This window comes from Leucoraja erinacea, chromosome 1 (assembly GCF_028641065.1).
Source record: "Leucoraja erinacea ecotype New England chromosome 1, Leri_hhj_1, whole genome shotgun sequence".
NCBI classification, from domain to species: domain Eukaryota; kingdom Metazoa; phylum Chordata; class Chondrichthyes; order Rajiformes; family Rajidae; genus Leucoraja; species Leucoraja erinaceus.
In genome coordinates this window covers 122,434,613-122,452,824 of record NC_073377.1, presented here as the reverse complement: position 1 = coordinate 122,452,824, position 18,212 = coordinate 122,434,613, and the positions used below count along the sequence as shown (strand labels likewise).

At 43.2% G+C, this 18,212-nt stretch overlaps 1 protein-coding gene across 6 annotated transcripts in view; it reads right to left on the bottom strand.

The window, feature by feature from the left end:
- Nucleotides 1-3,239: 3,239 nt before the first annotated feature.
- The window catches only part of LOC129701414 (thrombospondin type-1 domain-containing protein 4-like), a 552,304-nt gene continuing 537,331 nt past the window's right edge, over nucleotides 3,240-18,212 (bottom strand). For all 6 annotated transcript variants that reach the window (XM_055642598.1, XM_055642615.1, XM_055642572.1 and 3 more), the window contains one exon: nucleotides 3,240-5,342. In XM_055642598.1, the coding sequence (XP_055498573.1) occupies nucleotides 5,203-5,342 (140 nt within the window). In that variant the 3' untranslated portion in view covers nucleotides 3,240-5,202. The remainder of the gene's footprint in view (nucleotides 5,343-18,212) is intronic.

Sequence of the window (18,212 nt, the reverse complement as noted above, 5' to 3'; positions counted from 1 at the left end):
TTTAGTTTTTAAGGAGATTTTGTTGCCTCACCTACTCTACTAATTCACCCCATCCTGCTCCTTAAGTCCACAAAATTGCTGGAGAAACTCAGCGGGTGCAGCAGCATCTATGGAGCGAAGGAAATAGGCAACGTTTCGGGCCAAAACCCTTCTTCAGACTGATGGGGGGTGGGGGGGGAGAAGGAAGGAAAAGGGGAGGAGGAGGAGCCCGAGGGCGGGCGGATAGGAGGGGGGGAGGAGACAGCTAGAGGGTTAAGGAAGGGGAGGAGACAGCAAGGGCTAGCAAAATTGGGAGAATTCAATGTTAATGCCATCCGGACGCAAGGTCCCCAGGCGGAATATGCAATTTCTTGAACACTGCTCCTTAAGTCAGTGTGTCACAGTTGCGAGTAAGAATATCTTATATAACTGGTATTGGAAATAGTCTTTGTGCTTTGTGAATAACAGTTCCTTTCCATTCCACAGGAGAACTAATTTCAGCACTAACCATTAAGATATGGAGATTTCAGTGAACAAAAAGCACTGTGTTAGAAATTAAAATGTTCAAAGTTGCTGCCAAATCTGCTGAGCCAGACTTCAGTTCCTGATATTCACCATTGATTCTGTTGGCTGTGGCATCTTACTCCCTAATTGTAATACTAATAAAAACATCACATCAGCTCACTTCATCAATCTGCATTGCCATAAATAATTTTCCTTGCCTACTGTTATTGAGGACCGCGTCCGCATATTGGGAACAATCTTGAACAGCAGCATACGTTCATATGAATCCCCTACGCAGAAATCTGCCTTGAAGTATTTAAGGAAATGTACGGGGGGAAAGCGTTAGTGGCCACAGAGGAAAATAAAGATTTATAGGGGATTTTTGAAGGCGGGTTAAAAGGCTGCAGAGTAGGTTCAGAAGGGAGAGGTGCATTTGCTCAATTAATGGGCTCCCTGGTGAGCGAATGGCAGTAGGAATATTCAGTACAGGATTTGTGTGGCTGTGGGCTGGAATGCACAGCTGAAGAAGGTCATGTGGGTGAGGTTGAATAAAGCAATGGAGGAATATAATGTTGAGAACCTTCCCGTTATATCCTGGGGTTCAAAGACGCAGTGGTTCTGGTTTGGGGGAGAAGACTTGTGTTACAGCATGATAGATGTGTTATGGTTAGCCAGGGGCTTTAGATACTTCCCCAACCTTACACAACACATTGAATACTGGAAAGGATTGGGATAGACAGATATTTACTCTACTAAATTGAAACAAAGACTTGGTTGAATCAATTAGGGTAATTTCTATAATACCTCTCCCATAGGCTTTTGTTTCTCATTCCTCCTTACTGGATCCTTTCCCCATTACATGGATCACTAATAAGTTTGAATAATAGAGGATTTCCTCTAGATTTGCAAGAATAGCTTTCTAATCTTCTCCTTGTCCACTCTGTCTGTGACAAAATGGAAATGTATGGTGGCTTAAAGCATCCTCAAGGCTAGTGATTGGAACAGTTCTAATATGTCACTCATCTGTTTATCATCTCAAGCCATTGTGACAACTAAGACATGAAAAATATAACTCAGACCAATAACCACATCCATATGAATTAAACGAGAGTCTGACAATCTGAAGACTGAAGAAGGGTCCTGGCATAAAACATTGTCCGTCCATTTCCTTCCTGACCCTCTTGAGTTCCTCCTGCAGTTTGTTTCTTGAACCTGATAATTGCATTGGTGCATCGAAAAATTGGAATCAGGAGGAGGAGTGCTCCACCACTCAATAAGACTTGCTTGATCTCCATCGTCAATGTCCTCCAGAGCATCAAATGTATAAAAGAGAATTAAGTGAGGCAAAACTTTTATATACAATGTGTGTCTGCAATCTGGAATGCAGTGCCTGCATATACAGTGGAGTCAGAATCCAATGTGACCTTCAAGAAAGAAATGGATAAAAGTTTGCTAAAGTAACATTTGGAAAGCTGATGACAAAGATCCATGGACTGGAACTAGTGAATCGTGCTAGAAATGAGTTGTCGAGGACATGATGGGTCGAATGGTCTCCTTCCATGCTATAACCGTTCTCTGATTCTATGGTTACCCTATTCTCTACCTGTTCTAAAATCTCTCTTTTGGAAAATACTCAATGTGTCATCCTCTGAGGAAGAAACGGTATTGCATTACAATCCTCTGAATGAAGACATTTCTCTTCCTCTTAGATCCCTGATTTTGAAACTGTTCCAGACCCACCACCTTAGGGTAATATCTTAAAAACATTTGATCTGTCAAGCCTCTTAAAGAATTTTACACATTTCAAACAAATCACGGTTTTCAAAGTTTTGGGAAATACAAGCTAGACTACACAATCTCTTCTCAATGAACAATCTCATGCCAGAAATTAGCCCAATGATTTTTTTTGTTAAGAGTCTTAAGGACAAATGTATCCTTACATACGTGAGAACAGAAATATATATTGTACTCCTTTTATCGTGTCAGCCACAATGCTTAAAGTTTAGACTTATTATTTTGTAATAAAAGTCACAGACTATTTGGTGTGTCTGCATTTTAAGTTCCTTTTGAACCAGGTGCCTTTGAATGTCAGCATTATCCAGTCTTCCATCTTTTTTTTTCAAAAGGAATCCAATTTTTCCTATTGGGAGTGGATAACTGTATTTTTCCTGTATTATACTGCTTTTGCCACATTCATTTCCACTCACTTAACGTGTCTAAGTTTTTCTTGCAGCCTTTTTACGTTCTCTCCACCCTCCACCTTTGCATTGTGGGCAGAATTCGTCACATCAAATTCACCCTTCTATCCCACACTTTGTGGATTTGTTTTGTTGTAAACCAGCATCTGCAGTACCTCTTCCAGCTTTCTTCTCCCCCACCCCCTACAAAAGTTCTGAAGAAGGGTCTTGACCTGCAATGTCTCCTATCCATGTCCTCCAGAGATGCTGCCTGACCTGCTGAGTAACTCCATCAGTTTGTGTCCTTTTGCATGTTAATCAGCCTCTGCTGTTCCTTGTTTCTGCACTTCCTTGTGTCTCTATTCTCATTCAAGTTGCTGGAAGCAGCTAAGGCAATTACAATGATCTTTGCAGTATATCATACATTTCACATTGCCAACCTTAAAATGATGTTGTTTCCTGTTGACCAATTCTCACTCTCCGCTGTACATTATGTCCGGATCAATGAGGAAAATGTTGTGTAAGAACTTCTTATGTGGCGCATTATCCAAAGCGTTTTGAAAATCCAAACACATCATGTCCACTGATTTCCCTTTATTAACCCCCATTATTTACAAACTCAAAAAGTTCTAACACATGAATCAAATACAATTTACTTCTCATAAATTCACATTGACCATGAAATCACATGAAGAATGAAGGTGTTCTTATTATGCCCCTAATGAAAAACTTGAGCATTCTCCTTACTATTGGCATCACATATACTGGACTGTAATTTCGCTTTATTTTGCCCTCCTTTCACAATAAGTGAGATTATGTTTGCTATTTTCCAATCTTTGGGAATCACTCCAAAAGTCAGGGAATTCTGAAAGATAGAACCAATATCTTGGGCCGAAAAGTCAGTATTGTAGTGATGGGCAAAGGTCCTGTGTCTATGTCTAACTCTACGATTCTAAATATCTAACATATTTCCTAAAACCCCACGATATTGGCCATCGTATCCAGGGAACTGCTTGTTTTTAGTTCATTCATTTTTCTTGTACTATTTTATTACAAATAATATTTTCTTCTATCTCAGGCTTGCACTATAGATTTTGCAATTAATTTCCAACTGTGAAGACAGACTTAAAGAATATGATTAATGTCTCTGGTACGACTTTATTCCCTAATATAATGTCTCTCGCTGGGGATGTTGCTCATTTTTTTCTAATCTCCTTCTTCAGATTTAATGCAAAGTTGTGGAGTTATAACAAATGATATAAAACATTTCTCAAACAAGGTAAATAAAAGCTGCAATAGTGCAACTGGTCAGATAATCATTGAATGGCATAATGGGAGTGTTGATGTATCAGCAACATGGGTTTAGGTTGAAGAAATCATATACTGTGGAGATGGACATCAGGAGGGGACTTACTACATGGTTGACAGTTTAATTACAGCATTAAAACTCTTGTGCACATGAACAAAGTCAGGGTAATGGTGGAGAATGGACTATGGGATATAAAGTGCCATAAGGATGAAAAAAAAGGGACATTTTCAATCCCAAATATGACTTCACCAGAGACATTTGTTTTAAATTAAGTAATCATTAGCTTTTATATCTCACTTCCTACAACATTTCGCAATTCAATAAATGCATGGCATAATGAGCAAAGAAACCATTTGATCACTTCTTTTTTTGCATGGTTTTGTAAACAGTGGGAGGTTTGGTTCCAACATCTGTCAGCTCCGTCTCCAGCTGAACTTATTGATCCTGACAAAGTAATTGCAAGCCAATGTTAGTAATCTTCTGATGAACGTCCAGATAGGACGTTAAACGCTAATAGATGGAATGAGCACATGAAGCTAGAGAAGTGAATTCTACTGTATAAGAGTTGGAAACATTGCCTTCGTGGCACAATTCACGTCAATATTTGTAAGATGCTGCATTAATATCATGTGAACAAATTGTTTATCAGTAAATTAAAAATAAATCTACAGATGAACCTTGAATTGAGAACTATACTAAAGATGAAATTTGGCCAAGGAAAAGAAAGAAGTTCTTGAAATGTGATGCATGCTTTCTCTAACCAGCCTTTTAAAATTTGAGATTTTTCTTGCGCTGTATTAAATATGCAATGTAGTAATTGTGCCCATTGAATCCCCTTTCTTAGATTTGGTCCCTGGTATTTCAACAGGACTACATTTCAATAAAAGAGTTCAATGCAAATGCTTGTAGTTGTTTCTTCTGCAAAGGGAGATCTCCCAAAAACCTATTATGAATACATTTTGTTCATTTGTAGAATGCATTTCATATTTCTAAAACAGTAAATTAACAAGAAAATCAGTATTTTGACCAAAGACCAGCATGAAAATGGTGTAAGATTATATTAATACTATACAGTATATTTCCTCTTTATAAACTAGCCGCATCTGACTAAATTTGACCATCTTTTTTGTTGCAATTATGATGTTGTCAACACAGTAGAGTCTGCAAGTGCTCCTACGGTTAATGTTACTGCATCACGATCTGTGAGGGAGTCTGGTTGTTGAGAAAGGGCAGTTATCTCCTTCTGAGTTGGGCAGCTCTTCTTCTGGCCTTGGCACAGGATGCACAGCACGCTGTCTTGTAGTACGTATAGACACAGAGTCTGGCTTGGACCACAACATTACAGTTGAAGTACATGTCCCTGCAATTTTCATCTGCAATGATAAAAGAAGCGACTAAATAATAGAATTAACTCTGCAAATTCAACCGCCTAAATATATCACGGTTTGTTGATTTGGGGAATAACGTGAAATATTACATTTTCGGCCCACAATACACACACCAAACATATTTTCATAGTTCATAAGTTCATGAGTTACAGGGGCAGATAGACAGAGTTGACGTGGAAAAGCTTTTCCCACTGAGAGTAGGGAAGATTCAAACAAGGGGACATGACTTGAGAATTAAGGAACTGAAGTTTAGGGGTAACATGAGGGGGAACTTCTTTACTCAGAGAGTGGTGGCTGTGTGGAATGAGCTTCCAGTGAAGGTGGTGGAGGCAGGTTCGTTTTTATCATTTAAAAATAAATTGGATAGTTATATGGACGGGAAGGGAATGGAAGGTTATGGTCTGAGCGCAGGTATATGGGACTAGGGGAGATTATGTGTTCGGCACGGACTAGAAGGGTCGAGATGGCCTGTTTCCGAGCTGTAAATTGTTATATGGTTATATGGTTATATAGGCTATTTGGCTACTCAAGTCTACTCTGCCCTTCAATCATGGCTGATCTATCTTTCCCTCTCGACCCCATTATCCTGCCTTCTCCCCATAACCCCTCACACCCTTACTAATCAGTTTAATATAATGCCAAGTAAAATCTTAGTCTGTTTCCATGCTGTATCTCCAAACTAAACTAAAATAGAGTAAGATTTAAAAGATCACTAAACCTGCACGTGATCCATGTCCTTCCATTCCCTGAATATCCATGCCCTATCCAAAGCTTCTTAAATGCCACTATCGTATCTGCCTCCCCCACCTTCCCTGGCAGCTGGTCCCAGACAACCAATAAAAACTGTGTAAAAAAGTTATTCTACACATCTTCTTTAAACTCTGCCTCTCTCACCTTAAAGCAATGTCCTTTACCATTTCTTTAACATTTCCACCCTGGGAAGTGGATTCTGATTGTCTCCCCTATCCTTGCCCCTCATCATTTTATAAACCTCTGTGTCCCCTCAGCTTCTGACGATCCACAGAAACTAATCCAAGTGTGCAAAAAATGTGAGTTGCTTGCAAGCACCGTGAACATACTATCAATGGATAATTATATAATCCGTTTCACAAGAATAAAATATTGAGCCTCACCACAACATTATGGCTTTATTGTACCCAGGCTCGGGGATATATACCTCAGGGCTCTCCCAGTACTATCTATATAGTTCAATACTACGAGCAGGAACATGAGCAAGAATGGGGCAACACAGTGGCACAGCGGTAGAATTGCTGCCTTACAGCACCAGAGACCAGGGTTCGATCCTGACTACGGGTGCTGTCTGTACGGAGTTTGTACATTCTCCCTGTGCCCATGTGGGTTTTCTCCGGGTGCTCCAGTTTCCTCCCACCTTCCAAATATATATAGGTTTGTAGGTTAATTGGTTTCTGTAAATTGTTCCTAGTGTGTAGGATATCGGCGAGGACTTGGTGGGCCAAAGAACTTGATTCCGCGTTGTATCTCCAAACTAAACTAAAATAGATTTAAAAGTTCGCCTGATTATTAGGTCAGACTTGACAGAGACATTAATTATGAAGGGAATGGTAGCTTGGGAAGGTGCTCAGGAGCAAGTAGTTTTAAGTTTTAGTAAACAGCAGGCAGGAACTGAACTGGAAACTAGTTCAATAGTCAGACAAAAGTCAATCCCTTAAAGTGAGAATTCTTTGCATATATCCTTTTGGAATGACTCTCTCTCAATGACGTAAATGAAAGACAAGAGGAGCCACCACATTTTTCAGCATAAAAATCATTCTTGAAGGCTTAATCGACAGATCTAAATGCTTAACTACAACGAAGGGTCCCAACCCAAAACTGTCCGCACCCTCCACAGCTGGTGCCTGACCCACTCAGTTCCTCCAACTGTTTGCTTTTTGCCCAAGATTCCAGCATCTGCAGTCTCTTGTGTCTCTGTCTATTTATTTTCTTCAGTGTGTGTGTGGCCACTACTTTTTTCCTATTCCCTTCACCGTTTAGAGAGTTGGAGTTTTGGTTTTAACTGCTTTTTGGAAAGCTTAATGTGATGGATGAAGTGAGGCTTGATTTTGGTTACACTCAGCCAAAATATGGGGTTTATATGTGTCCCACTGAATGTCATTTCTAATTTTGTTTATTTAGTTTAGATATACAGCATGGAAACAGGCCCTTGGGCACATTGAATCCACTCCGACCATCACTCACCCTTTCACACATTAGTTCTATGTTATCCCACTTTCTCATCCACTCCCTACACACTAGTGAAGCGTCAAGAGTGTTTTATTGTCATATGTCCCAAATAGAACAATTACATTCTTACTTGCTGCAGCACAACAGAATATGTAAACATAGTACACTGTAAACAATATGATAAACAACAAAAGAAAATGCAGTTATACACACACACACACACACACACACACACACACACACACACACACACACACACACACACACACACACACACACACACACACACACACACACACACACACACACACACACACACACACACACACACACACACACACACACACACACATATATAGCCTATAGGGAGGAGATCCAGAACCTGGCAACCTGGTGTGCCAACAATAACCTCGTCCACAACTCTAAGAAGACGAAGGAAATCATCGTTGACTTCAGGAAGACCAGAGGTGGCAGACATACCCCCATCCACATAAACGGGACTGAGGTGGAGCTCGTCTCCAACTACAAATTCCTCGGGGTACACATCTCAGAGGATCTGTCCTGGTCCCTCAATACCACCAAATTGATCAAAAAGGCGCAGCAGCGCCTTTACTTTCTGAGGAGGCTTAAGAAAGTTCACCTGTCCCCCCAGATCCTGTCCAACTTCTACCACTGTACCATCGAAAGCATCCTGACCACCTGCTTCACGGTATGGTACAGCAGCTGCACAACAGCTGACAGGAAGGCGCTGCAACGAGTGGTGAAAACCGCTCAGCACATCATCGGTGCCCCGCTCCCTGCCATGGATGCCCTCCACCACAAACGGTGTCTGAGACGGGCCGGGAAAATCATCAAGGACCCCTCTCACCCTAACCATTTGCCCTCCTCCCATCAGGGAGGCGGTACAGGAGCCTCAGGTCTCGCACAAGCAGGCTGAGGAACAGCTTTTTCAATAACACCATTACACTCCTGAACTCACAGTCCCGTCACTAGATATCTTTAGACTCTCCCATTTGTATACATTTATTTGCCTATGTACCAGTTTAATTCATCCACAATCCACACATTGTTAACCAGTATTTTTATTTGTATTTTTATTTTGTATTTTTAATTTTATTTCTACTATTTTGCAATATGACCAGACGCTAAACTGCATTTCGTTGTACCTGTACTCGTATTTGTGCAATGACAATAAAGTTGAATTGAATTGAATTGAATATATATATACTAGACCAAGTCCCGTCCCCTCAACGCGCAGTTACGGGGGGGGGGGGGAGGGGCTGCAGTGTCGCACATATACTAACCACCCCCCCACACACACTAATCACCCCCCCAATATGATATTAATATTATTCATTAGCTCCTTTTACACCATCCCAGCCCTATCCAATCATGCATAGCTCCCAGCTCGCAGGCACGTCTAGAGAGGGAGAGGTGGGGGTAAGAAAGGGCAGAGAGAGAGGAGGCAGAGACAGAGAGAGTGGGGGCAGAGACAGAGAGAGGGGGGCAGAGAGAGAGAGAGAGGGGGGGAGAGAGAGAGAGGGAGAGAGGGAGAGGGAGGGGCAGAGAGAGAGAGAGAGAGAGGGGGGGGGGGACAGAGAGAGGGGAGAGAGAGAGGGGGCGGAGAGAGAGAGGGGCAGAGAGAGAGGGGGGAGAGAGAGTGGTGGGAGAGGGAGGGCGGAGGAGGACAGGGGGGAAAGAGGGGTGGGAGGAAGAGAGAGGCCGGAGGAGAGAGAGGTGAGGGGGAGAGAGAGGGGAGAGAGAGGGGGGAGAGAAGGTGATGGGGAGAGGGGGGTAGGCTGGGGGGGGGGGGGGAGAGGGGGGGAGGTGGGGGAAAAAGGGGTGAGGGGTGAGGGGTGGGTGGAAGAGAGCCCGGGGGGAGAGAGGGCCGGGGGGAGAGAGGCCGGTGGGGGACAGAGCTCCCAACTAGCAGGTGTGTCTAGAGAGGGAGAGGGAGGGGGGGGGGAGAGAGGGCAGAGACAGAGAGAGAGAGGGGCAGAGACAGAGAGGCAGAGAGAGAGACAGAGAGGAGAGGGAGAGGGGGGAGGAAGAAAGTGGGAAGAAGAGGGGGTTAGAAAGGGGAGAGAGAGAGGGGGGGGGGAGAGGCGGGGGGGGAGAGAGGGGGGGGGGAGAGAGGGGGGAGAAATGGGGAGAGGTGAGAAAGGGCGGGAGAGAGAGGAGGGGGAGAGGGGGTGAGAGAGGGGGAAGAGAGGAGGGGAGAGAGAAGGGGAGGGGGGGGTGGGGGTGGGGGGGAGAGAGAGAGGGGAGGGAGGCCGGGCTGAGCTGAGGAACGGAACCGAGCCGAGGCGAACAGAGCACTGGACCCGAGGCGCGAGTGGGCGAGCGTGCGTGGACCAAAGGACCGCGGGTTGGGCTGCCGCAGTCTTCAGCTCTGATCTTTGGTCTTCAGTCGACGGGACGACTTTTGAATAATGGGGGGGAGGAGGGAGAGGTGGGGGGGTGACGCAGCGCGAGCAGATGCTGGCACGCCGATCCATTGTGACGTTATCAGCCTTTTGGCTTCAAAGTTTTATCGGATTTGTGAACATTTTCATTAATAACTGGAGAAATAAAGGACAACATTTTCAGATAAGGCATACATATATGTATATACATATATATACAGTGGCTTGCAAAAGTTTTCATACCCCTTGAACTTTTCCACATTTTGTCACGTTACAACCACAAACGTAAATGGTATTTTATTGGGATTTTATGTGATAGACCAACACAAAGTGGTGCATAATTGTGAAGTGGAAGGAAAATGATACAAGGTTTTCAAATTTTTTTACAAATAAAAACTGAAAAGTGTGGTGTGCAAAAGTATTCAGCCCCCCTGAGTCAATACTTTGTAGAACCACCTTTCGCTGCAATTACAGCTGCAAGTCTTTTGGGGTATGTCTCTACCAGCTTTGCACATCTAGAGACTGACATTTTTGCCCATTCTTCTTTGCAAAATAGCTCAAGCTCAGTCAGATTGGATGGAGAGCGTCTGTGAACAGCAATTTTCAAGTTTTGCCAGAGATTCTCAATTGGATTTAGGTCTGGACTTTGACTGGGCCATTCTAACACATGAATATGCTTTGATCTAAACCATTCCATTGTTGCTCTGGCTGTATGTTTAGGGTCGTTGTCCTGCTGGAGGGTGAACCTCCGCCTCAGTCTCAAGTCTTTTGCAGACTCTAACAGGTTTTCTTTCAAGATTGCCCTGTATTTGGCTCCATCCATCTTCCCATCAACTCTGACCAGCTTCCCTGTCCCTGCTGAAGAAAAGCATCCCCACAGCAGGATGCTGCCACCACCATGTTTCACAGTGGGGATGGTGTGTTCAGGGTGATGTGCAGTGTTAGTTTTCTGCCACACATAGCGTTTTGCATTTAGGCCAAAAACTTCAATTTTGTTCTCATCTGACCAGAGCACAATCCTCCACATGTTTGCTGTGTCCCCCACATGGCTTGTGGCAAACTGCAAACGGGACTTCTTATGGCTTTTTTCCAACAATGGCTTTCTTCTTGCCACTCTTCCCTAAAGGCCCGATTTGTGGAGTGCACGACTAATAGTTGTCCTGTGCACAGATTCTCCCACCTGAGCTGTGGATCTCTGCAGCTCCTCCTGAGTTACCATGGGCCTCTTGGCTGCTTCTCTGATCAATGCTCTCTTTGCCTGGCCTGTCAGTTTAGGTGGACGGCCATGTCTTGGTAGGTTTGCAGTTGTGCCATACTCTTTCCATTTTCGGATGATGGATTGAATAGTGCTCTGTGAGATGTTCAAAGCTTGGGATATTTTTTTATAACCTAACCCTGCTTTAAACTTCTCCACAACATTATCCCTGACCTGTCTGGTGTGTTCCTTGGGCTTCATGGTGCTGTTTGTTCACTAATGTTCTCTAACAAACCTCTGAGGCCTTCACAGAACAGCTGTATTTATACTGAGATTAGATTACGCACAAGTGGACTCTATTTACTAATTAGGTGACTTCTGAAGGCTTGGTTGCATTGGATTTTATTTAGGGGTATCAGAGAAAAGGGGGCTGAATACTTTTGCACGCCACACTTTTCAGTTTTATATTTGTAAAGAAATTTGAAAACCATGTATCATTTTCCTTCCACTTCACAATTATGCGCCACTTTGTGTTGGTCTGTCACATAAAATCCCAATAAAATATATTTACGTTTGTGGTTGTAACATGACAAAATGTGGAAAGTTTCAAGGGGTATGAATACTTTTGCAAGCCACTGTATATGCCTTATCTGAAAATTTTGTATATATATATATATACAAAAATATATATATATATACACATACACACATACTCAAAAAACAAACAATAGTAGTGTAATAATAATAATAATAATAATAATAATAATAATAATAATAATAATAATAGTCTATTGTAGTTCAGAGCTTATTTGAGGTAATGTTTAATAGCCTGATGGCTGTCGGGAAGAAGCTGTTTTGAACCTGGACGTTACAGTTTTCAGGCTCCTGTACCTTCTTCCCGATGGCAGTGATGAAATGAGTGTGTGGCCAGGATGGTGTGGGTCTTTGAGGGTGTTGGCTGCCTTGGCTGCCTTTTTGACAGAGACAACTTTTTGAGGCAGCGACTCCGATAAATCCCTTCGTTGGTGGAGAGGTCAGAGCCGGTGATGGACTGGACAGTGTTCACAACTTTTTGCAGTCTTTTCCGCCTCAGGTTGCCGAACCAGGCCTTGATGCAATCAAATAATATGCTCTCTACAGTGCACCTGTAGAAGTTCAAGAGAATCCTCTCTGACATACCGAATTGCCGTAATCTTCTCAAGAAGTAGTGGCGTTGATGTGCTTTATTTATAATTGCATCAGTGTGCTGGGTCCAGGAAAGATGTTTGGAACTATACACACCCAAGAATTTGATGTTTTTGACTCTCTCCACCATGTTGATATAAACAGGGGCAATTTACAGATGACAATAGACAATATGTGCAGGAGTAGGCCATTCGACCCTTCGAGCCAGCACTGCCATTCAATGTGATCATGGCTGATCATCTCCAATCAGTTCCTGCCTTCTCCCCATATCCCCTGACTCCGCTATCTTTAAGGGCCCTATCTAGCTCTCGCTTGAAAGTGTCTAGAGAACTGGCCTCCACCTGAGGCAGAGAATTCCACAGACTCACAACTCTTTGTGTGAAAAAGTATTTGCTCATCTCCGTTCTAAATGGCTTACCCCTTACTCTGAAAATGTGGCCCCTGGTTCTGGACTCCCCCAACATCGGGAACATTACTAATTATCTTTCAAACCCATTTGGGATTGTGGGACGAGGTAGCACCTAGAGGAAACCCATGCGGTCACATAGAGAAGACATGAAAACTCCACAGAGATGGCATTGAGGTCTGGATCGAATCTGGGACTCTGGCACTGTGAGACAGCAGCATTACCAGCTGTACCACAGTTCCACCCATTGATAGGCAGTTAAATGACCGTCAGAAATTCCTAGGTCAACCTTATCCCAAAGAGTTTACAATTTGCAGATCAAGATACTGAAGCCTTTGCAAGTCTACAATGTGATCCTCTTCCGTCTTAGTAACATTCTTCACTAGAAAATATGAAACTTACATCTATTGTATTACATCTCTCATATCCTTCATTTCACATTTGTTCATGAGTGATCTGATAACCCCAAATCTACATATAATACTGTTCGTGTTATTTATTTCATTATTTCTTAATACGCTCCTGAACTTCCAGCATAGAAGTTCACACTAGGTTTCTAATCGATTCACATTTAATCATAATCATCATAATAATCATAATCATACTCTATTAGCCAAGTATGTTTTGCAACATACGAGGAAATTGATTTGCCGTACAGGCATACCAATAAAAAGCACCAAAACACATTAAATACATTTTAATATAAACATCCAACGCAGCGACTCCTCCACATTCCTCACTGTGATGGAAGGGGAAAAAAAGTTCAATCTCTTCCCTTCTTTGTTCTCCCGCCGTCGGTGGCCGCGAGCCTTCCGTTGACGGAACGATCTTGACTCCTGTAGTTGGCGACGGGCCCTCCGTGTCGGGGCGATCAAGCTCCTGCATCAGGGGGGAATCTCAGCTCCCCGCGCCGGGCGATCTACCCCGGGTCGGGGCTGGTCGAAACTTTCTGCGACTGGAGCTTCCCGACATCGGTCTCTACCCGAGACGGCGAGCTCGTCGATGTTGGAATCCGTAGGCCGCAGTTGGAGCGTTCATCCCAGGCAAGCGATCGCAGGCTCCGATGTTAAGTCCACATCCCCGCAGTGGGGATCAAAGTCAGTCCCGAGCAAGGCCGCCAGCTCTATGATGTTAGGTTGCAGAGTGACCAGAGATACGATCCTGAAAACAATCGCATCTCCAGCAAGGTAAGAGATTGAAAACAAGTTTCCCTCGACCCCTCCTCTACTCCTCACATAAAACAAACCAGAGAACATTAACACACACTTTTACAACACACTAAAAATAAGAAAATAGACAAAAAAACAGACTGTTGGCGAGGCTGCCATCGCTGATGGCACCACCCCGTGGTAATGTATACATTTCTACTCCAGTGTAAAATCCACAGTTCACCCCAGTCAAGAGCATTTCTCTCCTCGGTGCTGGAGAAAAACTCCCCCATTTCTAGACATCACTGGCTGCTGTTCATTATGGTCTGGATGAGAGATGTGGCGCATCCCACTTTAGCTGCTCGTTGGCCTTAATTTTCTGCACCTTTCCTGCAGCTTTTTTCAGATGATTCCTATGCCATTTGGCATGTGGCATTTTCCCTGGCCTTTTCCTTCACAAGACTGTACTCATTCCTTGATGAGTGCAACTTTCTGCCTCCGTTCATGTTGGTGTCATGGGTCAGTCCTGGATAATTGTTTTTAACTTGGATTGTGGCCTCCTTTCTGTCCCTCTCTTCCTCCCTCCCATCACATATTCCAGCTGGAAGTTCATGCTTCAGTAATGTTGCAGCTGTTGGCAATGTTGTTCCGGTTCGACAGATCATTTGGGACAGGCATTGATATATTTTCATGAGCCATGTGTCTATTTACCCTTGCTTTCCCTTTCTCAGAAATGACTTGGCAGTTCTTACAGCTTTCTCTGGTAGGATTCTATATGGTGCGGAGATGATGTTCTATGGGTCAATTGCCACCTAGCCACTAACTTTGAACTCTCACCTGCAGCAAATTTTGGGCCATTGCCTGTTGCAACCTTGCCCGAAACACAACATCTGACAAAATGACTCTTCAGCTTGTAAAGGACAGCTGAGGATGTGTATGAATAAATAATTTCAAACTTTTCAGTCAACGGCATTGCCAAGATGGAGGATGGCCACATTCCGGGCTTTCAAGTACTTAAGGCTTCAGTAACTTGATCTGCACATTGTTCTGTAAGTTGCGAAACAATTGACAATCACCAAGTGGTTTTTAAGCCTCAACTATGAAGAGGTCTGCTTCACCCAAGGTCTATTGAACCCCCCAATGTCCACGCATAGGTTCCCTCTGCTGGGTATGTCCATAGATCTGCAACCATCACAATTTTGTATAGTCTTTGATTTCTGTGTTTATCCTTTGGCAGTACAGTGATCCACGAGTTTTCCTCAAACTGCCCTTCGTTCCCAGGCTGGATGTGCATTTCTCTTCGAGGACTTTGAGACCACTACTCTCTCAGCTTTGAGAAATATAGAACTCATCCAGAATGTGGAAGTACAGGGAAGGACTGTTTGATAGCTCCGGCTACTTATTTTACCATCAGGGTCAGAACAATTGGAGACAATACTGAATTGACGTGCCTTAATTGAGGTAATATGAAGTGATGTGCCTTACTGTGGCTTCTCCATAAACTGCTTTGCAATAGTGGGATCCATCAGCATATTCACCTTCTCCAATTCCATTGTGTCTACACCAAAGATTGACACAGAATGCTGGAGTAACTCAGCGGGACAGGCGGCATCTCTAGAGAGAAGGATTATCCACAGCTAACAATGAACCATTCTACATTTTCCTTGATCACCCCCTTTGATCTGTGTTTTCACACCTTACCCTTTCCATATCTCTATGACTCCTTCTCCCCTGATTCTCAGTCTGAAGAAGGGTCTCAACCCGAAACATCACCCATTCCCTCTCTCCAGAGATGCTGCCTGCCCCTCTGAGACCCTACTCCAGCATTCTGTGTCTATCATCAGTGTAAACCAGCATCTGCAGTTCCATGTGTCTACAATCTGTCTTTTCTGTAGTAAGATACAGATGGAAGAGTGTCTGTGTTGTTCATCTAGATAGTAAGACATTCTGAGTATCATATATCCTTTAAGCTGACTGGAGATTCATTACAATCACTTTAAGGTATGTGATCTGTCTGCATAGCTTTTACTTCCAATGTGGATACGGGTTCAATATTTCAAGCCCACATGCAGCTACTTTACAATTTGAGTGTATCATGTGTAGAAAAGAACTGCAGCTGTTGGTTTAAATTGAAGGTAGACACAAAATGCTGGAGTAACAGCATCTCTGGAGAGAAGGAATGGGTGATGTTTCTGGTCGAGACCCTTCTTCAGAGTGTATCATGTCTGGGTAACAATCAGGGCTCCTCATGCATGTGCTATTGGTTGCCCATCTTGCATGGTTGCTGTTTTTATAAACTTATCTGAGGCATCTGTGAGTTATGTCAGCTTTTTTGGTCCTTGAAGTCGTATATCACTGGCTGTATTATCATCTTTAATTTGATTTATTGGAATTTTTGCCCCTCCAATATTTCCCAAAAGATGCATTGGAAGTTATTTGAAACAAATTCTTCCTGTCAAGTTGAACAAGCCAATATCCAATCTTGGTATACATCAAGACTGAAGGATTTTGCTCAGCTCATACTGGGCATGTTGTCTTCAATAGTTTTTATTGATAATGGTTCCTCTTCAGCACCTTATTCATGTCACTTGGATCTATAGAGATCTTCAGCTTGTTTTGCTTTCCCGCATACACTAAACATGGGACCAAAAGGCCATAAAATGACTGTAAGATTACAATACAGATCAAGGGCATAATACAGATTTAGCTCGTTTGTATCTTACTGGTACAATGCACTCCAGCCAGTTCCAGTTTTTCCTCAATTCACTTTCATGTCTCATGGTTCTTGCGGGCATCTTGCTGTAACTTCAGGACGTATGCCTGATGCTCACAACCATTGCACTACCATGAGATGGTGCCAGATAGGGCTAAATCTCTTACGAGGCAGATTCTACCAGTTTTGGCTTGAGTATTACCATCTCCCCTGCCTCCACCCAGTCAGGTCCATGGACCAATGCAATGTGAGCTGAATTTACAAGTCTGCTGGGAGATATGAATGAGGCCAGGGTGTACGTGAATATGATTTAAATTACAGGTTCAATTACACTAACAATTGGTCTCAAAATGATGCAGTCCAATCTGGACTAAACGGCTTGAGCAGGACCGATAACACTTGCTTGTTGTAGTCGAGGGGGCATTCGTTGCTTTTTGCCTGCTATGTGAATCTAACCTTTGGACAACATCCAGGTCATCAGTCAAGTTCATGTCGAAAAAGCAAGTGCCAACCTGGTGAAATTGCAAGACAACACCACACGTGTGCTAAACAGCAAAAGCAGCATGTAATAGGCAGAGGTAACTGATCTCATGGGCAACAGATCAACACAAAGCTCTGCAGAAATGTCATATATGAATGGTGGTGGATGGGGAAACAAATACTGGGAGGAATAGCCTCTAAAGGTTTCCTCATCCTCAATGATAGCTGAAGCATTCAAGTGTCAAGCAGAGGATGCATCTTGGCTTCCTCCTGAAATTCCCACCATCACAGAAGGTGGTTTTCAGGGAATTCATTTCTCCCCATGTGATATCAAGAAATAGTTGCGAGTATTGGATAGGTCCAAGGTTAAACAACAAACAATGTCTTGGCTGTAGTAACACCCCAGAACTAGGTGAAACCTTGAAAGAAACGGAGACGGAGACGTTGGCTGTAACGGGCCTTTATGGCCAGCTGCACATTGGATTTTGAAAATGGCTCCAAAACATGGCACTCTTGAATATGGTATCAGTGGAAATGCCTTGGAAATGTTGCTGTTTCTTTATTGTTCATCATTCCTAGGTCTAAATCTCAGGCTTCCCTCGCCAAAAGCATTATTTTCATTGGAAGGATTGCAGCAGCCCACTGCTACCTAGTCCATATTGAGCATAATGGTCCCATCAAATGCAACTAATCCAGACATTGATGCATATCTGTTTGATGACTATCATAAGTGAGTGTGTATTCACAGTGGGTGGGGCAATGGAAATAGGCAAATGAGAGAAGGTTTTCCATGCAGGATTGCATTAAAGATGCTACAGCAGGCCTTGTAGCTCAGCTGTAAAACAGCAGGAAGGAAGGTCTGGTTTAATATTTCTATGTGAGGACTTGAATCTAATTGTAGGGCACCTATTAATCTAAAAGGAAAACAGCATCGAATGATACATTTAAGCAATCACAAAGAAAGCCCATTAATGCCTCAACGGAAGATTGAGGAGTCGGTATATCGACAAATACTCTCTTGAATTCTAACAGATATACAGTTCAGAGTATATTGACTGGCATTACAATCTGAGCTGGCACTTCGAATAGGCACTGCCCTCCACACCATTGAAAGGATCTAT